This window comes from Alnus glutinosa, chromosome 6, assembly GCF_958979055.1.
Source record: "Alnus glutinosa chromosome 6, dhAlnGlut1.1, whole genome shotgun sequence".
NCBI lineage: Eukaryota > Viridiplantae > Streptophyta > Magnoliopsida > Fagales > Betulaceae > Alnus > Alnus glutinosa.
The window spans coordinates 10,148,827-10,176,803 of record NC_084891.1 but is presented as its reverse complement, the minus strand read 5'-3'; the positions used below and the strand labels follow the sequence as shown (position 1 = coordinate 10,176,803).

The 27,977-nt window shown below is 34.9% G+C and overlaps 4 protein-coding genes across 4 annotated transcripts; 1 reads left to right on the top strand and 3 right to left on the bottom strand.

The window, feature by feature from the left end:
* Positions 1 to 5,757: 5,757 nt before the first annotated feature.
* Positions 5,758 to 9,199, bottom strand: LOC133870748 (basic leucine zipper 9). Its single transcript, XM_062307954.1, has 6 exons — positions 8,861 to 9,199; positions 7,415 to 7,535; positions 7,121 to 7,289; positions 6,951 to 7,026; positions 6,245 to 6,370; positions 5,758 to 6,139 (listed from the first exon to the last, which is right to left on the bottom strand). The coding sequence occupies exons 1-6, from the start codon at positions 9,128 to 9,130 to the stop codon at positions 5,927 to 5,929; spliced, it is 975 nt and encodes a 324-aa protein (XP_062163938.1). The 5' UTR covers positions 9,131 to 9,199; the 3' UTR covers positions 5,758 to 5,926.
* Positions 9,200 to 10,503: 1,304 nt separating this feature from the next.
* On the top strand, positions 10,504 to 21,744 carry LOC133871507 (glutathione S-transferase T3-like). The gene is made up of 4 exons (XM_062308947.1): positions 10,504 to 10,698; positions 20,733 to 21,119; positions 21,204 to 21,417; positions 21,515 to 21,744. The coding sequence occupies exons 1-4, from the start codon at positions 10,504 to 10,506 to the stop codon at positions 21,742 to 21,744; spliced, it is 1,026 nt and encodes a 341-aa protein (XP_062164931.1).
* A 602-nt stretch (positions 21,745 to 22,346) lies between these two features.
* Positions 22,347 to 23,163, bottom strand: LOC133870750 (dynamin-related protein 5A-like). The gene is made up of 3 exons (XM_062307956.1): positions 22,975 to 23,163; positions 22,568 to 22,707; positions 22,347 to 22,488 (listed from the first exon to the last, which is right to left on the bottom strand). The coding sequence occupies exons 1-3, from the start codon at positions 23,135 to 23,137 to the stop codon at positions 22,360 to 22,362; spliced, it is 432 nt and encodes a 143-aa protein (XP_062163940.1). The 5' UTR covers positions 23,138 to 23,163; the 3' UTR covers positions 22,347 to 22,359.
* Positions 23,164 to 23,653: 490 nt separating this feature from the next.
* Positions 23,654 to 24,946, bottom strand: LOC133871506 (uncharacterized). The gene has a single exon (XM_062308945.1). The coding sequence runs from the start codon at positions 24,944 to 24,946 to the stop codon at positions 23,654 to 23,656; it is 1,293 nt and encodes a 430-aa protein (XP_062164929.1).
* Positions 24,947 to 27,977: the final 3,031 nt, after the last annotated feature.

Below are 27,977 nucleotides of genomic sequence, written 5' to 3'. Positions count from 1 at the left end.
GTGATACAAGCAACATTATCTTCATGTAATATTGTTGGGCTATCTTTGATTGTAGATAAACCACACTTTTCTCGAATGTGTTGAATTACAGATCTTAGCCAGATGCATTCTCGACTTGCTTCATGAATTGCAATAATCTCTGAGTAATTTGAAGAAGTAGCAACAAGTGTTTGCTTGACAGATCTCCATGAAATAGCAGTACTTCCACATGTAAATAAATATCCTATTTGAGATCTACCTTTATGTGGATCAAAAAGAAAACTCTCATTTGCATATCCAACTAACTATGAATTTGAACCTTTTGGATAAAATAATCTCATGTCAGTTGTTCCACAAAGATAACGTAGAACATGTTTGACCCCATTCCAATGCCTTCGAGTTGGTGCTAAACTGTATCTTGCTAGTAAATTAACTAAAAATACTATATCAGACCGTGTGCAATTTGCAAGATACATCATAGCACCAATTGCATTAAGATATGGTACTTCAAGACCAAAAATTTCTTTGTCATCTTTTCAAGGGAGAAAGTGGTATTTTTTCACGTCAAGTGATCAAACAACCATTGGAGTGCTCAAAAGATGAGCTTTCTCCATGTAAAAGTGCTTCAAGACTTTTTGTATATGTTGACTGATGAATAAGAATTCCATTTTGAAAATGTTCAACATGTAAGCCAAGACAAAATTTTGTCTTTCCAAGATCTTGCATCCCGAACTCATTTTTTAAATAAGTGACAATTTTTATGAGCTCTTCTGGAGTCCTAACAAGATTTAAATCATCTACTTAAACTGCAATGATAGCGAATCCAGATTCTGATTTCTTAATGAAAACACATGAACAAATTGGATTATTCTCAAATCCTTCTTTCAATAGATATGATATTCACTAAAATGATTGTACCACATATGTCCGGATTGCTTTAACCTTTATAAAGATCTTTGTAGCTTGATAGAATAAATACTTTGAGATTTGGAATTATATGCTTCAGGCATTTTGTATCTTTCAGGGATTTTCATGTATATATCATTATCAAGTGACTCATATAAATATGTTGTAACCTCATCCATTAAATGCGTATCCAAACTTTCTATAACTACCAAGCTAATAAGAAATCTAAATGTAATTGCATACACTACAGATGAATATGTTTCTTCATAATCAATACTAAGTTTCTACAGGAAACCTTGTGCAACAAGTCTTGCTTTGTATCTCACAATTTCATTTTTCTCATTATGTTTTCGTACAAATACCCACTTATATCCAACAAGAGATACACCTTTAAGTGTTTTGACTACAGGTCCAAATACTTCACGTGTTGCTAGTGAGTTCAGTTCTACTTGAATTGCTTCCTTCATTGGCCAATCATTTCTACGTCGACATTCTTTGATTGTTTGTGGTTCAATATCATCATTACTTCTGGTAATATCAAATGCAACTTTAAATGAAAATATGTTGTCGACAACAATTTTGTTTCTATCTAATATTTCTCATGTACTTACATAATTTATTAAGATCTCATTATTTTCAACAATCTGTTCCTCTTCATGAGATTCCTCTTCAAGAGGTTCCTCTTCGAAGGATTCATTTCCTAGAGAATTTTGTACAAAAAGTTTGGAATGATCAATTTTCGTTTCTTGTTTTGTTGGTAAGGCCTCTTCAGGAGTGCCGATTTCATTTCCTTGTTTTTTTTCTTCCGAAAAATCTTATCATTTGCACCAATAGGTCTTCCACGCTTCAGGCGTACTTTAGACTCATTTGTTGCTGTATTAATTGATTGTCCTACAAAGACTTTTATATTCTCTAGAATATTAGCAGCTGGAATGTGAGACCTAACTGTTTTCTTATAAATAAATGCATCTGGTAATTGATTTGCAATACTTTACAAATGAATGATCTTCTGAACTTCTGTTCACATTGATTTGTACAACGATCAAAATGAGATAACGTCAAATTATTTCAAGTGATTTCTTGTCATGTTTCTGGCAACGATTTTTCTCTCCTTAGTGATGGGAATATGTTTTCATCAAAATGACAATCTTCAAAATGCGCTTTAAAAATATCACTAGTAAAGGCTCAAGGTATCTAATAATAGAGGGAAAATCAAAACCAATATAAATCCTAAGTCTACGTTGAGGTCCCATCTTAGTGTGCTGAGGTTGAGCAATTGGAACATATATAACACAACCGAAAATGCGAAAATGAGAAATATTTGATGGTTGACCAAATGCAAGTTGCAAAGGAGAAAGATGTTGGTCTGATCCAAACTAATGATGCAGTATGTAATATTGTAATGTCCCCAAGTATAATCATGTAGTTTTCATTTCATAAGCAAAAGTCGAGCAATTAACTGAAGTTGTTTAATAAACGATTCAGCTAAACCATTTTGAGTATGGGTATGAGCAACAAGATGTTCAACATTAATATCGATTGACATGTAGTAGTCATAAAATGCTTGAGATGTAAATTCATTCGCATTATCCATCTGAACAGATTGAATTGGATAATCAGGAAATTGTGCCCGTAATCTAATTATTTGGACAAGAAGTCTAGAAAATGCAACACTACGAGTAGAAAAGCATTCAAACATGTGACTATCTAAATGGTGCATCTATTAAAACTATAAAATATCTAAATGGCCCACATGGAGGGTGAATCAACTCACATATATCTCCTTAAATTCTTTGTAAAAATGATGGAGATTCAACAATTATCTTAGAAGATAATGGTTTGATAACAAATTTACCTTGAAAACATACAACATAAGGATAATCACTTGGTAAAAGAATCTTATGATTCTTTAAGGGATGTCCATGTGAGTTCTCAATTATTCAACGCATCATAATTGTTCTCGGATGTCCAAGACGATCATGCCATAGCATAAATATCTTTCGATCAGAGCACTTCTAGTGCATCACAACATGTGATTCAATTGTTCTAATTGTTGTATAATACAACCCGAAAGAGGAGTAGGCAGTTTTTCCAATATGAGCTTCTAGACCGAAATTATTGAAGTAATATAAAGATAATTCATCACTACGTTCATGGTTTCAACATGATAACCATTTAGACGAATATCTTTAAAATTGATTAAATTTCTTCTAAATTTAGAATAATACAAAGCATCGTTAATACAATTTTTTTTCTTTTGACAATATGATATTCGCTCTTCCAAAGCCTTTAACTAGGTTTGAAAAATCTGACATTGTATTGACACTAGCTTTGTTTAATATTAAATACTGAAAATACTTCTTATCTTGAATCATTCCATCTGTATGACTCATGCCTCCATATATAAACAAAATATATATTAAATTTCATTACTCAAAAAGAAAAGAACAAAATACAAATAAAGTTGACAATGTAATTATGATTTGATTAAGACATAATGAAAATATATTAATTGTTGTAGACATATTAATAACCAATCAAAAGATCAGTTTTTCTGTTAGAGTCTACAAAGAAATTAGAAACATCAAGATGAGTGATACTCTCTCCATTTAGAATATCAAGAAAAACCGGAGGATCTACAGGATTACTGTGTTTAGCAAAATTCATTTCAATCTCTTTTTCTTTCTCTTTTATGGAAGCTTGATATAGGTCTACCAGATGTTTAGGCGTATGACAGGTACGCGGCTAATATCCATTCATACCACACTTGTAACATTTATCTTCATAGTTCTTTGTAGATTTTTATTCTGTAAACCTTTGTTTCTATTTTGTTTCACCTCAGTGTGGTTCCAGTTCTGGTGGTAAGGAGCATTTCTTTTGTAAGAATTATTAGTACGTTCCCCTTTACCTTTATAATTTTTCTACCACATCTACGTCCATGACTACGATTTCTTTTATTACCATGAAATGAGGTTCCATTTGCTTCAGGAAATGGTGTAGAACGCGTTGGACAAGATTGGATATTTTTCATTACTAGCTCGTTGCTTTGCTCAACCACTAAAAGACAAGATATTAGTTTAGAATATCTTGTGAAATTACGCTCTCAATATTGCTACTGCAGGAGTAAATTCGAGGCATGAAATGTGGTGTATGTTTTTTCTAACATATCTACATCAGTGACTTTTTCTTCACACAATTTTAATTGTGAGATGATTTTAAAGAGTGCAGAGTTTTAGTCACTAACACTCTTAAAATCTTGCAACCTCAGGTGCAACCAATCATAACCAGCTTTTAGAAGGATAACTGTCTTCTGGTGCTCGTATCTCTACCATAAATTATTCCACAAAGTCAAGGATCCCTTACCGTAAGGTACTCAATTTTTAATTCTTCATATTGATGATAGCGAAGAAAAATTATGGCTTAAGCGCGATCCTATTGTGATGCTTGATAATCTTCCTTAATAGTATTTCCAAGATTCATAGCTTCAAGATGGATCTTAGCATCGAGGATCCAAGATAAGTAATTGTTGCCAGAAACGTCAAGCGCGATAAACTCAAGTTTTGTAAGATTGACATTATTTATGAGAAAAATATATCAAGAATTAAATAAATAAATATTATTTAAATTAAGCGATATTATACGCAAAGCAATTAAAAAAAAAATCAAATTTAAACTATAAGGCATCATATTCATAGCATTAGTATGATAACATTCTAGTTCAATATTAATATGTTATAATATGATACTTTAAAAAAAAAAAAAAAAACACAAAATTTCTAAGCATATGTTAGAATGTTAATTAACAAAATAGATAATAAAATTACTAATTCTTAAAGAGACTTACAATGAATTGAGAATATCTCACTGATAACTTTTGATGTTGAAGATCAAAAGAACACAACAACTAGCTAGAGTTTCGTACTGATAATGTGTTGTAAAAGCAAAGAAAATAACAAGACAATAGAGATTGTAATATGTGAAACTAATTATTCAGGAACTATGTATGATTCTTCTCTATTATTGTGTGTTATACATATTACTCAATACTCCCTTTTATAGACGTAGAATCATAAGGGAGGTTAAGGAATATTATAAAAGGGTAGAACATGAATCAAAATGCTACATCAATGTATTACATGAATGTTATAGGAATTCTAAAATGTGACATGAATGTGTAGAATTCTAAGAGATGAAACTTCATGAATGCATCATAATAATTTCCTCATTGGCCATGGGAATGTCTATTCCAAAGTGTTAAGAGTATATGTCTTTATTGTATATTCTAACATCATACTTCACATTTTTTTAATTTATAATAAAATATATTATTTGTTTTTTCTTAATAGAACAGTCATTCCGCATACTAAACATACCCTTAGAGTTTAATTAAAAGGGGACAAATCTCTTCATTGTAATTCCATACGTGACAAATAACTCTGTCCATATTAATTTCGGCCAATTTTTCATTTGAATTATTATGAAATTACATATTTACCCTTAAAAATAGAAAAACAATTTGAAAATTCAATGATTTTTGCCTGGCCAAATAATTTAGAGTAATACTATTTAATTAATACGTCCACTGCTATATGATAAAAATACAACTTGATGATATAGCAGTGAAAATCAACCTTTACTTTTGAATCAACACTTATAAAATAGAAAAAAAGAAAAAATTCAAAGGCTGATTTTTACAGTTCTAAATCATCCCAATTGTTTGACATTCGGATAACTGACTACTAAATAAAAGTACTCAATGAATTATAATTTTTGAAAACACGGAGAGTTCAAATTGAGGACAGACTAAACACCATACTTTAGCTTTACCTTTATATTCCTTATGCTCGCTTAGTATAAAGCCATGCATCAATCTTCAACATAAAATATATCGTGGCCAACTTTTACCAAAAGAAATCATGCTGTCATGGGCGGCAGGACCTTAACATTTTGTGCATTAACAGATTGATAAAGTCACAAAGAAGCTTAAAATTGCTACACATTTACATCGTAATTTACCACAACATCACTCATGACTCCAGTTTTAATATTGAATGCCTGAATTCTGCCCAGAAACTGTAATTCCTGCATATGAGGAGGCATCATCTCCTGGGACATTGATGGTTGGTGAAACATTTGGAACCCGGCGCAGATTTTGGGTATTAAGTAATTGCGGTGATCCTAAGTGACTATGAAGAAGTTGATATAGATTAGAGGTCAAGGAGCCTCGAGTAACCATATCTTCAGCTAACTTCACCTAAAATCACAAACAATAGTGTTAATTATTAGCCTTCTCTTTTGTATTCTGCTGTATCCAAACAAACTCTCTTGAGTTTACAGTACTAAAGCTGCTCGAGTATACCTTGGCTCTCAAAGCTTCCACATCTGATTTCAGGACTCGATTATCTGTATCAGCGACACGATACTGCTGTGTAGCATTTGTAAGCTGATTGCATAGAGTCCCATTTTCTCCTCTCAGTTGTTCAACCTGACAAAGATTCATGAGTTAAACCAAACAAACTTGAACGGGCCTATGTAATTAAGGAGCGTTGAACAATTATTAAAATATTAATTAAATGATTAAATTTACACGTTCTTATTAGCTCAAGTTTTTTTAAAATAGTGATGATTTACTATAGTATTAGAACAAAAGGTCCTGAGTTTGAACATTTTCTCCATCATTAACCTCCCGTTTGAATTAAATATTATACGTGTTGAACCTCACTAATTAATGAGGAGTTTAAGCTCACACATGAGGAGCAGTGTTAGAAAATATCTTTAATGATTAAATCAATTATTCCTACCAGTTTAAGTTATTGGAATAAGTAGTGATTTAACATGGTATCAGAGCCAAATATAAAGAGTTCGAACCATGACTCATGATCCCCCATTTGTTGAGATAGAGTTAAAATATTAAATTCATCAATTACTCAAATAGCTAATAGATTCACAATATATTTCTCTTTCTTTCTTTCTTTTTTTCTCGGTAGCCAATTCGGAGCATGAACGTCCGACTTTTTTTCACCACTGACTGATCAAATAACGCAAACACCCACAACATAGAATACCTGGGACTCGAGATCTTGCAGCTGCTCTTGTTTTCTTCTTCTAGATCGCCTGGCAGACTCCCGATTAGAAATCATCCTGGAAACACAGTAACAATCCAATGTAGTTTGGGCCATGAGCAACCTCGTATCTCTATCATAGTTCATATATATATATATATACATGAAAATACCTTCTAGCGCGTTTTAATTTAGTGAGGTCTGTGCTCTGCTCACATATGCACGAACCAGCTTCTAGCTCAATATCTTCATCATCTGATGGCTCATGCGAGGAATCACTGGTAGTTCCTCTTGCTTGATTATCTATCTCTTTTGGTTTATTAGCCGACATTGGACTGCTAACTGAAAGATTTCCAATTTGTTCAAGTGTTAAACGATAAAACGAGCAAAAAGGAGATTAAACTAGGATAACGTGAAGCATCCATATATATATATATGCACATGCATGTCTCCTCGATCGATCATACCACATATTGATGACTGGGAATCCATCGTTACTGAAATGCTGGATTGTTTCAAAGCCAGATGTTGAGAACCAAGAAGGGTTTCTGGTAGTCCATTACAACTTGAAAAGAGACTTAATATGTCCTGTGTTTACGAACAAAAACATACATCATGTTATATATTGTTGCATATATACTAATTAAGCAATATTGCCACATGGTTTAGATCGATTAGATTTCAGTGAACATGTTGTCTAATCATTGACGTGTCATCATGTATACCGTTAGATGCAGTAAAACAAAATCTTGACCATGAAATAGATTCTTGTACCTTGTACGTGATTTATCAATTTACAGACTTAGAACCACTTAAAAATAATATTATTTTTACAAACATCTTGCTCGCTAAACTTTGACAAACTCTATTTCATGGTTGATTTTGAAAATTAAAAACATATATCAAGAAATGTGAAACTAAGGTTTGTTTAAGTTTTGTGAATTAATGATCCTTAATTATCCAAAAAAGAAAGTTTTATCAATGAAAGGAGCATATATATATATATATATATATATATATATTTGTTGTTGTTTTCATCGTAAGAAAAACAAAAGCATTGACAACACGTACGATGTTGTAAATTGTGTTGTTGTTCTCAGAAAACATTTTAAAATAATATCTCCAAGACAAACAAAGGGGTCTAAAATGACTACAAGCGCCTGCTATCAGGAACTTGAATGAAAAAAGAAAAGAAAAGAAAAAAAAAAAAAAAAATCCACTAATTAAACTACACGATATAATTATTAATTAACCATGTAGGAATGGACAAAAAACATATTCCTTGGATATGCCTCCCCAATTAATAATATTACAAACTTGTAATGAACATTTAACCTCAGCATGCTTTTTTGAAAGCGATTGGCCAAGTTGACAAAAGCGACAGACTCTTGTTAACTATGGCTTTTGTCAATTGCTCCACCAAACGCAAATAAATTAGCAATAGAAGCTACTTTTCAGTACTACCAAATTATTAGTGCATCACGAACAACTCCATCATATATTTTTCATTTTCATTTTCATTGTTTTCTTTTTCCACCGACACGCCTCCTAATATGCAAGGAAAAAGGTACTTAGATCGTTTCATAATTCTAGTTTCTACAAATTAAATACTTAACATAACATCCTTTCACAAATTAATACTTATCTTTTGTTCTTATTTACCTAATTATCATGGTACGAAAGATCGATTGGTTTTGTTCGTCAAATAATCAGAAGGGAAATATGTTTGGACGCTAGCTTAGCTAGCTAGCATGGAACAATCATTTCGTAACTAATTGTTTCCCTAAATCGAAGTTTTGCGGGACGCCATGCTATGGCTTTGCAACGTCACTGTGGCCCAGCAGCAACGTTTGCGCCCAATAACAGGCAGACAGACGAGAGTGAGAGAGAGAGAGAGAGAGAGGGAGACGAACCCGATTTTTGAAAGCGAGGCTGCTGAGATCACTGAAGGACAAATCACTGAAAAAGCCATCGAACTCATCGGCGGAAGAATCTCTGTCTCGCTGATACCGAATCTCGGCGGTTTTCTCATCCTTGACGTCGCCGTCCCGGGCTTCGGTGCCGATCATCTCGGGACCGCTCATCGCCCTCTTTATGAACTCCTCGATAGCCAACTCCGACGCGCTATTCTTCATGCCAACTCCGGAGAACGGCGGGAGATGGTCTACCGGTTTCTGCTCCATTAGTTCTACTACCACAGGTGGGAGAGAGAGAGAGAGGGAGGGAGGGGGAAGGGGGGGAAGTAATAGAATGAGTAGAAGCAATAAATAGGAGAGGGAGAGGTGAAGTGCGAAGGAAAGCAGGACGGCACATGAAGTTAAAAACTTAAAAAGGCAGACTAACAAAAAAAAAAAAAAAAGACTTTGACGTGTTACGAAAATGTCCTTTGATGGTGAGGTAAGACTTAAGAGTTGTTATGGACCACCTTCATCTTCGTGCAATGCAAGGATGTTGTATACATGTTGTTGTGGTGGTGGAGCGAAAATAACATTCTCCTAATTTTATTTGTGATGTTGACCCATCTTTTTTATGGTGACTCAATTTTAACCTTTTCACGCCAATAATTGGACCCACCGAAGTAAATTTGTAGAAGGAGACATCAAAGAAAACCATGATTTATATTCAATTTTTTTTCGATGTCATTTTTCAGTTTAATTTTTAATTACTTTTGTCTCAAACAACTTCATACAATTGGAAAGGAAAACAACAATAATATTGTGCGAAGTATAAATAATTCCTACATGAGAGCAAGAAATTATATCCAAATACGAGAATTTTATATTTTTAAAATACCTATCGAATTTTTAATCATTTTCAAACTTTAATTTTATTAGATTCGCAGAATTCAAATTTCCAAACATCAAATTAATTCTATACAATATGTATGTCCGGAGGAATATTATGCTCCGTTTGTTTCGGCGTAAAATGATTTCTGGAAAATAATTTCGGCATTTTTCGGTGTTTGGTAGAGACAAAAATAATAGTCAACCGGAAAATGATTTATGTTTGACCAAAAATACTTTGTAAATTTTGAAAAATGATTTACGATTTTTAAAAGTGTAAATCATTTTCCGAAGACGCCAGACGCATTCGACCCTTTTTAAACGACATAGTCGACCTTCATATTAAAGCAGGCGACCATCACCGAAATCTTGCCGGTACCGAAATCCAATAACCTCATGTCAATGTCACCAGAATCCGGCAACAGAATTCGACAATCTTTGCTGGGATCCGATCGGCCCAGATTCCGACGACCAAATTGATCGTATTTCCGGCCACCTGACCGAAATTTGGCTAGAACGGCCGGATTCCTCCCGGCGGCTAGAATATCCCAGCCAGAACGGCCGACCGGCCGGATCTGGCTAGAAAATCCCAGCCAGAACAGCCGGATCCCTGCCGACTAGCCAGGATTTGGCTAGGACGGCCGGATTCCGGCCTACTAGCCGAATTTCAGCGGTTCTAGCAGTTTTCGGCTAGTATGCCGGAGTCCAACCATTCTGGGCCAGATTCCAGCCTACTAGCCATTTTCCAATGGTTCTAGCAGTTTCCAGCCAGTATGTCGAAGTCCGGCAGTTTTGCTAGGAATCCGGTATTTTTGCCGGAATCCGACCACTTTCGCCAGAATCCGGTCAACCCAAATTCTGACGAGACTGTCCAGATTCTGGCCTTTATCTTAGATTCTAGCTATAGTAGCCAGAATCTAGTAAAAGTAGCCGGAATCCTGTCGGTTAATGGCGGAATCTCGTCTCTGGTGATTTTTATATTATTTTACATTAATATTTATATGTTTTGAATAAAAATTGATTTTTATAAGTTAATATGATTGAATAAAAATATAAAAAATATTTGTGATTTTCCGTACGTACCAAACACCGAAAAATATTTCGGCGAAAAATATTTTTCAGAAAAATGACTTCCCTAAAATCATTTTACATCGAAACAAACGAAGCATTAGTAACATCTAATAGGCAATTCAAACTGACATTTTTTTTTTCAATTTTTTTTTTTTTGGGGGGGAGAATGGTTAAGGGAATTTGATGTACCATGTCTTAGATACATACTTGAGTCTATAGGTGAATAATGGATGAATGAGCAGTAGCTTAAAAAAAATAAAAAAATAAAAAGAAAAAAGTGAGTAATGAATAATACCTCTATCTTTTTCTTTTAATAAAGGTTTAGCAACATTTTGGCATGCCTATTCCATGGAGGCTCATGTAACTGGATTTGGCTTAGGTGCTGTAAAAAAAACATTATAGTATAGGTGCTCTAATTTTTTCAATGAGTAAAATTTAACATCATTTTTTCTCTCTTTTTTATTTTTATTTTTTTATAAAACACTTAAAATTAGATTTTGACCATTGAAAAAACTGTAGCACATATGCTGTAGTCTTTTTTACAGCACCTAAGTTTAATCCCACATAACAATCCACTCTCTTTTTTTCTTTTTTCTTTTTTTCCTATCCTCTAGTAGATAGCTAGGATTTTATCGGTCTAGCCGGCTATTTTTTGAAGGGAAAATGATCTAAACGTTTTAAATGGAGCTTAAAATTTAGGGTTAAATAGCTTAGAGGTATCTGTGTTAGGCCATAAATTCAATTATGCATCGATTTCAAAAAGTGTCACAGGTATTACATTTCTTTAGTGGATATTCTTAGTTGGTACTTCCGTTAATCCTTCATCCATTTTTTTCAAAAGACCTCCATGTCACCTACCTTAGAATGCTGACACATGTTCCGATTGCCACGTGACCACGTATCACAAATGATATTTTTGATTTCAATGCCACATAGGGTTAGAAAAATAATAAAAAATACCACAATTCTTTTCTTTCTTTTTTTTTAAAAAAACGAAATTTTATTTTTGAACAAAAATATGGTGGAGGCCAACTGCCCCCATGGCCTAGGCCATGGGGGTGGTTCGGCTACCCACAAGGGCCAACCCTATATATATATATATATATATATATATATATATATATATTCTTTTTCTCTTTTGTGGCCATTTCAGCCACCCCCACACCGATAGATTTACGGTGATCGAAGCCAACCCAAGGCCAAACGGGGGTGGCCAAACTACACCCAAGACACTTGGGGGTGGTTAAATTTTGGCCTTGGGGGTGTTTTAGCCAACTCCAAGTTGGCCATAGGGGATGGCTCGAGCCACCCCTTGGCCAAAATGGGGGAGGCCGGCTGCCCCCATGACTGAAATGGGGCCACATATTTTAGTTATTTTTTTTTTTTTTTTTTTTTGTAAAGAAATAAAATTTAAAAAAAAACTGAAGTATTTTGTTATTATTTTCTCATCCTATGTGGCATTGAAAGCATAAGTATCATCTGTGATATGTGGTCACGTGACAACCGGGACAAGTGTCAGCATTCTAAGGTAAGTGACATGGAGGTTTGTTAAAAAAATAGATGATCTAACGGATGTACCAACTGGGAATATCTATTAAAGAGAGGTACTGCCTGTTACACTTTTTAAAACCGAGGCAGCCATTGGATTTAGGGCTTAACCACATGTACCTCTAGGCTATTTAACCATAAAATTTATTAAAATAGAGCAAACACTCTGTTCTCTCTCCTGAAGAGAACTAAATAATTTCCTTTGGCTGTCGAGGATGAATTGAAACCCATTCCCTCCTCCTCCCCTTTCCCCTTTACTCCCCTCCTCCTCCTCTCTCCTCCCTTTCTCGCCTCTACTGAGGCCCAAACTGCCTCTTTGGAGGCTCTATTTGCTTTTTTTGAGGTTTTATCCATCGCCTTCGGCAATCTATCTCTATACAACAGTTCTGACGGCCCCTCTTCCACTGCCAATCTCTTGGATTCTGCCTCCAGCCATTTTCATTGGCAAATCCACCACTTCTTTGAACTTTTTGGATTTGGGTTTTTCAAATTCAAATATGTCAACTTTAGGAAGTTTCACCCTCAGACGAGCCACTCCACTTTGCTCATCGGCTTCAAAACTTCCATTTTCCACCAGCCCCTTCTCCATCTGAACAACACCCGCCTATGTGTGGCCCATATGCGCCCACTAGTAAATCTTACTCACTAGCACGTGTCATTCACCCGCCAACACGTGGACAGTCCCCCGCTACGCGTGTGGTCTTATGTCGACTCATCTGCCGTCTTTCACTACTGCTACAGGTCTCCTATGATAGTCTTCTTTCATGTGGTCATTTTGAGTCGGAGCGTGACCACACACACCGGAGCATGGCCTCTATGCGTTAGCGTGTGGGATCAAAGACATCAGTCTTGGTGCTGGTCTTGCTGTGTTTTTTTTTTTGTTTTTTGTTTTTTTTTTTTTTGGAGGGGGTCTTTTGTTATAGTATTGTTGTTATTAAATTTCTATATCTCTTGTTGTTTTCCTATGTTGGCTATAATTTGACATTCATCAGTGTTTTCTCTGTTATGATGGTTCCCCTTTGATTGTGCGCAGTTGTTTTTTTGCTGGGTTACGATATGGGTTATTGAACCTTTCGAGGTTTGTAGCTCTTTTTGTACCTCTTGGTTGTGCCATTCCTAGTGCGCTTTGTCAAACCACATTAATTGGCGGCCAATTTTTTTTTAGTAATTCTACACGTACATTAAGTGCCTATCAAGTGTCCCTCAAAAAATGAGGTGGTAAAATCACCACTGAGTGTGTGATTAATCAAATGTTGATTTTGATCAAATAATAATTTTAAAAGCTACTCTATATATATATATATATATATATATATATATATATATATATATATAGAGAGAGAGAGAGAGAGAGAGAGAGAGAGAATTACTCAATTTTCTTAGTATTCGTGCCAAGAATTTACAATGACGCAACATTTATTTGATGCAATACCTTTTTATTATATATTTACTTGCATTGATAAGGTTATTTTGTGGTTTTTTTGTTAAGTTGCTTAGCCTTTTGTTGTCCCATGTTGTAATTTTTTTATTGATGTATTTATGAAAAAAAAAAATTATTGAAATGACAGAATTTGAGTTGGCTTTAAAGTCTGTATACGTGGCATCAACAGATAAATATAATAATAAACAAAATTAATAATGAAAAGTCTCAAACAAAGTCATGGCAGCCATCAGAAAAGCAAAAGCCAAACCAACAAAGTGATGCAAAGCACCCCTTGAATGGATTAATGACATTCTCTTCAAAAAAAAAAAAAAAAAAAAACAAAGTGATGCAAAGCTTTATTTGGTAAAAGCAAAAAAGCAATTAGCAGCATTTGAGTATGCTAAAAGGATGTGGATTTCTTCAGGAGAAGGGAAATTGGAAATACGGACAAGTGGACAAAGAAAGCACTATTGACGTAAAATCATTGACTTTTTTTTTTAATTAAATAAAAAATTACAAAATCATGTAAATAGATTGAGGTTTGGTTTTGTGTTTTTTTTTTTTTTTTTTTTGAATAAATAAATAAATAATTATGCCAATAATTATATCTTTGAGGGGCAAAATATGAAAAAAGCAATGTATGTTGATTTGGACAGCCACCGACCCCCCCTAAAGAAGTTGCTCAGATGCTTTGGATTTATATTGTTCATGCCCGCTTTCCTTTCAGTTTTAAAGTATACAGCTTTTTTAAAAGAAAAGTAATAAGCTTTGCGTATTCCCAAACTTTCAATTACTTAAGACAGCATAATACCTAACTTTTCTACGGTGAATTAGTTACCAAGGCCCACGATACAACCACCATCAAAAAGTATATCATTTACTAATGATAAAAAGATTGATCACATGGGGAAGTTACCACCAACCCACTATCTAATCAAAAGCATACTTTGAGAGTTCCATTGTGGCCACAAACAATCAACATCCTTTTGTTTGGATCAGCAAAGCATTGGCTTATAATTTGAGGGGAGAATTAAGGTTGTCAAATTTTTTATGCGATCTGTAAATTTAACATGAGTTCGATATAAAATTAACGGATTATGGTTGAGAAGTTTGACCCGTTTAATTAAATGGGTCGAGTTAGGATTGATCTATATAGTCTTATACTTATTCCTCAACATAATCCAACGTGCCATGCGAATACAAATTGTCACTCCTAGAGAGAATGACAAAAATTTTCTATAAATTGGATTGAAGGAAATTTCTTCAATCCAATCTCTTAAAGTGATATATGTTTCTTAGCATGTAAGAGTAAGCATATATATATATATATATATATATATATTTAATAGTATTAATTAAAAAAAAAAAAAAAAAAAAAAAAAAAAAAAAAAGGTGTCTTTAACATACTCAAGAAACATATGACAAGATTTTGAGGAAATTTATATGGGAGGGAGAATTAACAACATCTAACGTTACCAGTTTCTTCTTAGGTTAATGCAATTTAATAGACTACTACTATATAATTAGAATAACGTAACAATCAAATCAGCCATTAAATGTTTTATTTTTATAAATACTGATTAAATGACTAATTTTTATTGTTATATTATCAAATTATACAACATTCATATAATATTTTTCTAAATAATATTACTTTCTTCTTACACCACACACCGAATCCATATGATGAGATTCAGCCCAGCCCATTACAGCCAAAGCCGCGAGAAGCTGGATTCTTTTATGACAAAGCCCAGGATAAATGGCATCTGCCTCGGGCGTTGGGATCACGAAATATGAGCAGAATCTTTGAGACAAACTTTTTGTCGACCGCGTGAAAAACAGGCAGTTCAATCAGTTCAATCAACCCTTTGAGAAAAGTTTTGTACAACAAAACAACCAGAGAACGGATTGTATGCTTTATAATTATTTGTATGAATTTAAAAAAATTTAAATAATAATTGTGGAAGACTATTTAAAAAATTCATCTGCTAAATAAAAATTAGAATGTTTAACCATTTATCGGATCAAGTAAGTGGCATAGGTAGTCTCTTACCATTGCTTGTCCAATTTTTTCAAAATTCAAACAAATAATTATAGATGATCCTAATTCGAAGAGAATTTAGTCCTACAAGGTAATCTTGAATAAGTTGAAAGATCTTTGGGAGAACTTCATTTAAGGGTATCGAACTATCGGCTTATTTACTTAAGGGTACTGAACTTCAAAATGTCTCAAACTAGGGTATTCAATTTTCAAAACGTCTTAATAACAGATACTATGTTAGGATTTGCCGTTAAATTCTGTCAAAATTTTTAAAATACTCCTGTATTTATTTTTTAAAATAATTTTATAAAAAGTTTCAAAGATTCAAACATGGGTATTTTTGCAAATTCTGTTAAATTCTAACTAACACTTAAATCCTAGTAATTTTTTTTTTCTTTTTTCTTTTTCCTAAAATAAAGAGGAGTATTTTGAAAATTTTGACAGGATTTAACAGTAAATTCTAACGTAGTATTTTTATTGAGAAGTTTTGAAAGTTAAATACCATAATTTAAGACATTTTAAAGTTCAATTCTCTTAAATCAAATAGACCGATAATACAGTACCCTCAAGTAAAGTCCTTTCAAGATCTTTTGGAACGAGCTAGCATCCAATTCTGGCCCCACATATTGCAAGCCTGCTTTTAATTTGGAACTTGGAAGAGACTATCCCGGCAACATCATCAGCTTGGTTCCCCCCATCATCTTTCTCGGTAGCATCTACTTTCTTTCTTTCTCTTTTTTAAATTGTTTTTTATGCAATACCAGAGAAAAAGATGGAGTTAATTAAGAAAAAAATGATACCATGGATCGAGCAAAATAAAAGAGAATACCTACAATTATATTCCGTCCAAATTAACAATTACTTATCGACTAGATTTATCCATCTCCCATTCCTTTGCTGATACTCTTGCCTTTTGAAGGTTTCTTAAAGAGAAATGTAGCTTAATTACTCTTGCAACTCAATGTCCACAAGGAGGAGTAGCTTGTCATCAAATCTAGTCTTCTCACCTAGATGGTTATGAAGTATGAACTACTGATTTAAGGTACTACATCATATACAAAGCAAGTTCACAATATAATTAAGGATACTAAACAAAAATAACAGAACATTAGTCATGAATTGAATCCCCATTGAAAAGGTGTTGATGTCGATCAATTTACTTATTGTTTTAAGCATGAAATAAAATAAAGAGCACGGTCATAGAACATGTTGAGGAAGAATGATCAAGATGACAAGCAGCCACCTTTGATAGATAATCAATCAATCAGGAGTACTTGAAGAAGAAGGAAACAATTGGGTCAAAAAAATTGAACTGATTGTGCTGTTTGTCAATTCATGCCTGTCATGTCAACAAATGGGTTAAAAATCAGCCACTTGTATTTGCCAAGCAAATGAGAAACAAGTCTGCCGGGCCAACTAAGAATGATCGAGAACAATAACATGCCAATATTAATATACGCCTACTGACAAAGGGAAGATCAAAGTCCTACCATTATTGAAAGGCAAATGACAGAAACAATTAATGTAGCAAAAGATATTGCTTCAGAATAAACTCAATGATCTTATACCTTCTGACTTTGACGCCAGATATCTTATATGTCTATGATAGCTAACAAATATTATAGATTACTAGCTAGTGGAAGAAAGATAAAGGGATAAAACTATTTGATGAAGAAACTCCATCCAAATTTGAATACACTTCTCAAGAGGCCTAGAAGTATCATATATATTCAAAGAGGAGCTTCTTTGAAAATGACAAAAAGCAATATATCCCTACTTTTTAGACACGTCTTACTTCTTGGTTAAAATAAAATAAAATAAATCCTTCAAAGATACAAAGGTATAAAAGGTCGACAATGAGTGGGAACTTGGGTGACTGACTCACATTTCCACCTCATGTGGACTTATAATCTTTACTATACTTTTTTATGGAGCATATGGCTCCATATGGCATGCAGCACATTGGGTTACAAAAGATTGAGGGATCTTACATTCTTTCAAGAGAGCATGCCACGAAAGACTTTTCATTTTCACACAGAGATAACTACTAATTAAATTCAGAATCTTTAAATAATCAGAATAAATTTAAAGCATCATAACATAAAGAAGTAGAGATATTATATTTGAAATGATGTTTGACTGAAAGTTTTTCTTTATTATTTTTTATAAAAAAAAAATAGAGAAGAGTTGAGTTGGAATGTGATTCTCAAACATTCTCCAAATCTCCAAATGTTACGGTTAAAGATAGTCATAAAAACATAATAGAAATGATTGATCCTTTTTTATTTATTTTTTATTTTTTATCAGTTCCACGTGACGGCTAACGAACCATTCACAATCTCAAAAGAAACCCACAGCTCTACAAGGCAACAATCCATACAAGACACACAACGGCTAGCACTGTCTCAGGAAGGAAATCAAATCAATGGCTAATTCATCTACAAAAGGCAACCAATGAACACCAACGGCTATCACCATCAATCTATATATTGAATAGTTATCTTCCCTTTTGTAAGAGCACTAGTAGCAGTTACCCTATATTGGTTCCCTTCCCTATATTTAGGGAAAATTTCATGAAAAACATCAAAAAACCTCCCACAGCAAATGCCCTATATTTAGATGAGGGGGTTGGGAATGAATAGTGATTCCCAATGTATACATGTCTACTATTCATTCCCTATGTATTATTTTAATATAAAAGAAGAATAATTAATTGATATAGTGAAGAGAGAAAAAGTAGGAAAGAGAGAAAAATAATAAAATAAGAGTAAAAAAATAATATTTAATTGATATAGGGAAAAGTAAGGGAATCTATTGTGGGGTATTTTTTTATAGGGAAGTGAAAAGTAGTTTTGTTCCTTAAATATAGGGAAAATGGTTGGGAATCTGCTGCTAGTGCTCTAAACGTCAAAATGCTTGTATAAATTAACCATCGATGAATGAAACAAATCAAGCAAAACAATTCATCAAACCTCTCATCTTATAAGAGCACTAGTAGCAGATTCCCTATAATGGTTCCCTTCCCTATATATAGGGAAAATTTGATAAAAAACACAAAAAAGTGACCCACAATAGCTACCCCAATTTTAACCATTTTGGTTGGGTAGCTACAGTGCTACCCAATACATTGGGTAGCACTGTAGCTTCCCAATCAAATTTTTTAATCTAAAAAAATTGGCCATATCTCTGCCTTTCACGCAACCCCATTTCTGCTTTCATTTCCCTCCATCTGAATTTCATTCCCGCGCCATACCCATTAAACAACTCCTCCATCACGCCTCTACCCTCATTCTTCACTAGCTTTATTTCTTTCGATGAAAAATTCTTCACTAGCTTTCTGCACGGCGGGAGCGAGAAAGACAAGCTGCAGGTCTTACGGTAGTTGATGTGTGGTTGGAGCAGCGCCGGTGAACACCCAGACCCGTTCTTTTCTTTCCCATTCTTTGTTTCTACTTATTTGTTTGTGTTCCTTCTTTAAATTTTAACCAACTTTTTGTTGTGCGTTGCTTTGGGTTTTTTTCTTTGTTAGTTGAAGTCAAGTTTGCGGTTGATTCTTGCATTCTTTTGTCGATGGGTTGATTCTCGCATCTCTCTTCCAGCTTGACGGTTCTTTCGTGTATTCTCGAGCTGTTTCATGAGGTACACTTCCTATTTTCATGATTATCACGAGAAAATGTTGAAAAATAATGTGGGTTATTTTTATTGTCTCCAATATTTTCGTTGTACATGTCGTAAATCATGGGACGGGCATTTTGGAGTTTCTATCTCTAGAACATTACCGTATTCTTCATGGAAATTTTTCTGTTGACATATGGGAAATTCTTGATCTGGGTCTTTCAAAATTTTAATTGTTATGGATTTTTGTTTTAGCCATAGAAACATATATATGAGAACAGAAGTTTTGGCAAATACCCATTCCTAGCTCTTGCTCACTTAGTTCATTTATGGAGTTTGTAATCTCTGTTAAGTTTGTTGTAGAGTGTTTTTAGTTCCCTGGTTTTTCGTTTTGTAGTACAGGGTGTGTTTTGTTGTTCTGTATTGAACCTGGTATCCATGGATTCTTATGTTTGTTTATGGAAAGTTTTGTTATGGGTTTTGGAGCATTTGTTGTCACAAGATCTTCCATAGAGACTGTTGCTTGCTGGATAATATGGTTTGCTAGGTGTTTTTCCAGCTCTGGTTTTGTTCTCTGTTTTGAGAATTTGGTCATCCTCCATATGATTGGGACGATGTGGTATGGCTGAGAGTGTGTGATTGGAAAAAGAAGTCTTTGGCTGCCAATATCTGTAGACTTGTGTTGAGCTCCACAATTTATAATATGTGGAGAAATAGAAATGAGACCAAGCATGGAAATCAGAAATAGAGAAGCAGATCTTGAAAAAGAAAAAAAAAATTGGGAGGTGAGAACCAGAGTTTTGGGGAAAGATAGGTTTAAAAGGAACGTTGAGAATGTAGATATGTGTCGTAATTAGAGCATTATTAGAGAGGAGATGTCGGTATAAGTGGTAAACCGATCCCAGTGAGATTTTTACGAGATGCTTTCTGCAGAATTACTGTTTACCCGAGTAAAAATTGATCTTGAGGGTCCAGTAGTTAAGTTTATTTTTCTGCAGTTTATTGTTGATGAGAAGTGAAGGAGTTTTGATTCTGTAAACTTTAGTTTAGTTATGCAGTTTATGGTTCTGCAGAATTGATGCAGTTGAAAAGTGAAGGAGTTGTTTTTCTGGTTTTTAAATGTTGTTTTGTATATTTGGTTGCTTCTTGTTTGGGTCTTGTGGAGAAGTTGTAAAGAGGTTCTGATACTGGCTGTTGTATCTTTGTAGTTCAGTTGTAAATACTGGTTGATTTAATCTTTGGCTTAAATACTGGTTGATTAAATCTTCATGTTTTTGCTTTTTTAACTTCCTGTTGTTTGGTAGCCTACTCTCATGGATTCACAAGACGAAAACCAAAGCTTCATTACGCTCTTACAATCAGGGTTGCAAAACTACCAAGAAATTCCATCCCAACCTAAAATAAAATCTACTAAGAAGACAAACTTCTCTATTGAAGAAGACATTCTACTAGTAAAGGCTTGGATTAGTACTAGCATTGATCCAATTCAAGGGACTGATCAAAAAGGCAACAAATTTTGGGATAAAATTTGGATGAACTATCATGAGAACAAGAAAGAAGACACGGTGGAACGTTCCGCTCATTCTCTATCAAATCGATGGTCATCAATCCAAAAGTTTACAAACAAATTTTGTGGGTACTTGGCACAAGTTGAAACAAAGAATCCAAGTGGTGCTACTGAGCAAGATAAGGTAAAAATGAATTGTTACTAGTAGAGTAAATTAACCTTATATTTAGTTTGAAGATTCTAATTATTTTTCTTTTCTTTTTTTCAGATTAATTTGGCAAAGGATATGTACCGGGATGAATACTCTATCGGATTTCAATTTGAACATTGTTGGAAGTTGTTGAAGAATTTGCCAAAATGGAAGCAGTTGAAGCCAACAATGCTGAGAAAGAAATCCATAAGTCCTTCTCTTCAACCTGTGATCAATCTAAGTGTTGACAATGATGAAGAAGACGTTATTGTAGACTTGGAGAGACCTATAGGCAAGAAGGCCGCGAAAGATAGAGAGAAAAAAAAGAAAGAGCAAAGATTGTGGAGATAAAGAGATTATAACGGAGGTTCTGACTCAATTAACGGAAGTGAAGAAAAGATCGTATGAGGAGAGAATGAAAAATATTGATACGGCAAAGGAAGAGATTGTTCGTATTGAGAAACAAAAGCTTGAGGTTGAACTTAGGAAAGAGGCAAGAGAACAAAAGAAAGAGGAAAGAGAAATTATGATGATGGATACAAGCTACTTGTCACCAATTCAGCTTGAATATATTCAATCTCTCCAAATGGAAATCATGCAGAAGCGTAGGACTAACTAGTCATTGGTAATTGGCTTTTGTTTATGCTATTGGCTTTTTGTTTATGCCATTGGCTTTTTGTTTATACCTTTGGTTTTTTGTTAGTTAGAAAAGACAAAAGGGAATTCTCTTAGATGGTTAAGTGTTTTTTTGTTTATGCCATCACACAAGGAGATTGAAGCTTCTGCAGTTGATTGAATCTGTGAATCATAGGTCAAATTTGGCTTAGTATTTGTTGGGAGGAATTCATTCAACTTTAATTAGGGGTAGCTTTGTTTTATGGTTTGTGGTCAATTAAGATGATGCTTACATGTAGCACCCGTACGTGTTTGCCTTTAATCAAGTCAAGTGGGGCCTTATGATGTAGCACCTGTATGGTTTGTTAATTATGTTCTATCTGATGTCCTTTTCTTCTTGTGCAATTGCCTTTAATCAAGTCAAGTGGGGCCTTATGAGTTAATTATTCTTTTTGGCTGACTTAACTATATATATATATATATAAAGTTGAATATAAATAGGCTTGCTTGAAGCATTTGGTTCCATAATCCGTAACCCAGGGGCCATGTTCAAAGTTCCCCGATTGCAATCAGCATTGCCTTTGCTTTGTTTCAAACTTTGGCATAAATCTGCTCCCCTCTACTTGGACCAAGCAACTGCATCAATCTCTTGTTGGGCACTTCTGTATAATTCTAGCCTTTTCCCAAGGTTGCCCCGGCGCTGCATGATTGCTGGATCCTCATCCAACAATTTAGACAACTGTTTTGACTGCAAAAAGAAGAGAAAAAAAAAATGTTGTAGATAGGAAATTAGGACAATTTTTTTTTCTCAAGAGGGGTAAACTCACCTCTTTTTTACCCAAATCTGTGAAGAAATGATCAAGCAAGCCACGTTTGGCCTCACGCACTTGACAATAGACAACAGACTTCGGAATAGAGTTCCTCAAACTTGCACAAACCATATTGACATAGGACAGGACGTTGACTCCTGTATGTGTTTCCAAAAAATAAATTTTAAAAAAATAAAAAATAAAAAGAGAAAGGGTATGAATAAGAAGAGCACATTCAACCTATCAATCTCTAAAGATGTCATATGATCCATGTGAATTACAAAATGAACTTTCTGTAAGACCCTCAAGAAAAGATTGAAATGCAAATGCCACTCAAACCAGCTAAAACAGAGCTTTTTGTTTGGAATTGAACTAGTTTAAGCCAGTCCTTTAACTTGGGGAAATCTCCCACAGTAACTACTTACCAATTCGCCGGAGATATGAATCGTTATATCTATCGAAAATTGAGTGCGTTGGATTTCCACCCTTCTCAATATCTTGGGGAAGCTTGCGAAAATATTCAACAGTTAGATAACCACATTCCATGTCAACTAACTGCAAGGCTGCTTTCTTGCTTTCATCCCTCATCCTGTCCAATGACTCAGTAGCTGCATTTCCGACTTCCACTCTCAATTATTTTGGGATTGAATAAAATAATCTGAAGCAATATGATGACAATATGACCATAAATATATATACCCCTTCCATAGAAGTCACTCATGGGAATTAGGAGGATATTGGTATCTGCAAGTCCTCTTAAGCTTTTGTTGACCGACAACAGTGCTTATAAAAGGGCATGTCATGTTCAGAATTTATAGAGTGCAAAAACATGAGCATCAGTGTGTGCAACAGAGGGTACATTGTTCAACTCGATGGTTATTGAATCAAAGTTACTCTTTTTTGCAATGACGAATAACCAATTCAATCAACAAAAATTAAGGGAAGGCATGGAAATTTTTATAGTTCTCAAACTGAACTCATAGATAGATGATACCATATTTTCCAAACTAAATAACATGATACCAAATTTTCCAAACTACATAACATGATACCAAATTTTCCAAACTACATAACATGACACCAAATTTTAGAGAGAACAATTTCTTACGATTGACTATGTATTTGCCATAAATGCTCAATGAGGTCTAATTGAAGTTGCAAATGTGTTTCTTGATCTCTAATACGATGACGATTTTGCATGAACTCCACAACTTCATTTGGAACTTCGTGTGACGGTGGTTCGAGTGGAACGTCATTGATTTGCTCATAATTGAATTCATCTGCTCCAAGATACATATCTCGTTCATCCTCAACGATCATGTTATGCAATATTATGCACGCCATCATAATATCTTTAAGAAGTTCAGGTTGGTATAACCGTGCAGGTCCACGCACAATTGCAAATCGTGCTTGAAGCACTCCAAACGCTCGCTCTACGTCCTTTCTTGCCGACTCTTGAGCTGCAGCAAAATTTTTTCTCTTGTTTCCTTGTGGAGCATGAATTGTTTTTACGAATGTTGCCCACGAAGGATATATACCATCGGCAAGATAGTATCCCATTGTATAATCGTGACCATTGATTGAGTAGTTGACCGGAGGAGCACGCCCTTCAGCTAGATTGGCAAATACATCAGATCGTTCTAACACATTTATATCATTATGAGACCCTGGTAACCCAAAAAATGCGTGCCATATCCAAAGATCATGGGACGCTACGGCTTCCAAAATAATTGTAGGTTCACGTATATGACCAGAATACATACCTTTCCAAGCATTTGGACAATTCTTCCACTTCCAATGCATGCAATCGATGCTTCCCAGCATTCTTGGAAATCCACGACTTTCGCCAATTGCTAGCAATCTAGCAATGTCTTCTGAGTTTGGCGACCTCAAGTACTCGGTAGAAAAAATTGAAACTACCGCTTTAACAAAATGTATAAAGCTATCCATTGCGGTCCTTTCTCCAATCCGTAAGTATTCATCCATCAAATCTGCAGTTACTCCATAAGCGAGCATCCTAATTGTAGCAGTCATCTTTTGTAGAGAAGAATGTCCGAGCTTTCCAGCAGCATTTCTTTCTTGAACAAAATATCTGTCATGAGATATTATTGCGTCGTGAATGCGCATAAAAAGGTCACGGCGCATACGAAACCTCCTTCGAAATTTGTTGGGAGGATATACCGCCGATTCCGCAAAATAATCGCGGAATAGGTTTTCTTGGCCTTGCAAAGAATTACGCCAAATAGTATTGCGACGTCGACCAGAAACACGTCGTGATCTTGATCCTCCTTCGCCATCCAATCGTTCTTTTACCATAGCAAAAGTTGAAATTATTTCCAACTCATCATCGGAGGAAGAATCATATTGAAGGCTATCAAGTTCAAGAATATGATCCATAGAGGGAAAGGATATTGAAATGGATTAAAATAAGTGAGACAATGAATCTATTTAAATTGAAAGAACACAAGCTTGGTTGTAAAATGGATGGAAAACAATAAGGCAATTGGTCTATTTAAATTTGTTCTTGAACACTCAGGTTCAATTGTGTTTCATGTTTCAACTACAAACCATAAATGTAAATTTAATTCACAACCACCATTGCCAACTGCCGACTAGTTTAATAGCTATAAATGTAGGAAGCGTATACACACGTTTTCACTTTTTACAGCTGTGGAGTACGCACAATTGATAGCAGTTGATAGTAGTTGGCAACAAGACGCTGGTGCAATTTAATGACTATTAATGTTGTAATTAAGGATTTCTAGCTATCTGCGTACCAGCTTCAAGGGAAGGGAAAAAGTGAAAAACCATGTTTTGGATCAGATGTTGGGCTTTGGTTCTCGCGTGGACTAGGAGCTTGTGGCTATTGAATTTGTTGATTTCTTGCTTGCATGTTCCTGTTCGTCAATTGAGGCTTACGGAATATCTCAGCAAAGCTACCCACCATGCAACTTTCACTTGTGTTGGGTATCATCCACAATACATCAACCCACCTTCTAGAACCTTCCCTTGAAATTTTTTTTTTCATTCCCAGCTGTTTTGATCAAACCATTTAAATGGTCATTTAATAGTTTTATGAACACAAAAACAAAGATATGAAGGGTTGGTTGGGAGTTAGTTGGGAGTTGGTTGGTACAAAAAAGTAGGAAAGAGAAAAAAAGAATAAAGTAAGAGTAAAAAAAAGTATTTAATTGATATAGGGAAAGTTAAGGGAATCTATTGTGGGGTGTTTTTTTATAGGGAAGCAAAAAGTAGTTTTGTTCTCTAAATTTAGGGAAAATGGTTGGGAATCTGCTGCTAGTGCTCTAACGGCCTGGTCAATAGCTCGCTCGGCCTTTTTGTTCCAATGAATCATAGGAAAAAATGATTTATTTGATTTGAAAAAACAAAATGCTTGTTATGGAAATATTACAAAACTAAATCTAAGAGTCATAAAAACATCAAGTTTCAAGGCATAGTCCTAAGGAGATAAACTAGATAAATAATCTTGATCATAACGTGGCAAGTATCTCCATCACCGTCCCACATGCCTTACAGCCACTTGGAATCTAGCTCCTCAAAAGTAATCCCGGCTATTTCCTCCAGAAGAACCTGATGCCTCACAAGATTCGTCATTCATTAAACTATCTATAAAACAACACATGCTTTACACGTGGAAAAGATATAAGTGTCAAGTCCACAATTTAGTGAGTATAAATATGCATGATGTATAGGTTATCGTATAGAGAACCCAGATGTTTAAAAGGTTTCTTAAATCACATGCAACAATATAAAGTTACAGTTCCTCATTTGACAAGATCACCATGAATGCAATATGGATATAATATACTCTGTAATAAGATAATCATGTCATAGTTCAACTTCGTATAATCTATCCAAGCCCTTAAACCATTCTTAATAGGGTTGATACTATCTCGAGAGAACCATGGTACAATGCCGGTGCCTCAAATATTACCGCATACCATCATATATTAGCAGCTTGACCCAACTCGACCGAGTCCGACCTTGGGTGACCCACGCTACTAGTAAAGCCATACTAGTGACCCATTCATACATGGTGTGCCTTTTCCAAAACAGTCATTGAATCCAAAGTCACCCTTAGGGGTCTGGGGGTGCCGCGTGTTGTGCAAATATCTACCAAAATAAATAGGAAAATATTTGTACTTTTTACTCGCAAGTGCACAAGATTAAAACAATAGTGTAGCAGGCAAATACGAGATCATTCCAACGATGATTGATAAATTATTCTTAAAAAGATTTTCCTAAATAACTGAGATGAGTGAGAAGAGATAAAAATATTGATGAGATACAATAAAAAGTAAGGTAGGGCTTCGATATCCACGGTTAATCATACTCAATTAAGATTAACAATGCCAATGCCAATGCTACAATTTATAACTTGATACGTAATGTTTATCAACCTAAGGGCATGATATCTACTCCTTAGGTTATTGATCTTCCTAAGCAACGAATTAGGCATGGCATCTACTCTAATTCTTTTCTTTCTTTAAAGGATTAGGCATGGCATCTACTTTAATGTCTTTAAGAAAACATAAAATTGTAGAAATTGACAACCCTAAAGGCATGTCTTCCATGTACAGTACGCTTGCATGCGCTCGAGCCCAAGGGATGTGCGCTCGAGTGCATCTGCGCACGATCCTAAATGCTGAAGCGCTCGAGTGTAGGCACGCTTGAGCCCATCTTCTGGTGTGCTCGATTCTAGGGCTTCAACATACTTCAAAAATGTCTTTTAAGTCCAATTTCCACTTGAATTCTTGCATTTATTTTATAAGGCCATGAAACATGAAAACAACACAAAATTAAACAAATAACAACGCTGGGGAATTTAACATATACGAGTTAAAGGGCTAGAATGTGCAACATTTGATACTTATCACAACGCGGCCACCCTCAAGGGCTGGGGGTGGCCGCACGGCTTCCCCTAGTGGCCGAGAGTGGTCGTGCGGCAACCCGAAAATCAATATAGGGGTGGCCCGAAAGCCACACCCAGGGGTTGGGGGTGGCGTGTGACCACCCCCGGACACTGGGGGCAGCCGCGCGGCCACCCGCCAAACACCCCTTTTCTTTTTTCTTTTTTCTTTTTTCTTTCTTTTTAAAAAATTATTTTTTTTTTAGTTTTTTTTTAATAATTTTTTTAATTGAAAAATAACACGTGGCAGGGGTATTATATGCATATTTCAACAAAATTGGACTTTTTGAAACTTTTTGGCAGTTTGGGGGGCCAAAGTCCAAGTGTTAGTAGTAGGGGTGTAATTCCGGACCGGTTATAACCAGTCGGGCACTAATCGGCTCTAAGTAATTGGAAAATTGGGAAACCAGTTTGATACCCGGTTATTTATAACCGGGTAGCCGGAGTCGGAGCTGGTTATTTATTTCCTAAACACCCGATTATAATCGAGTAACCGGC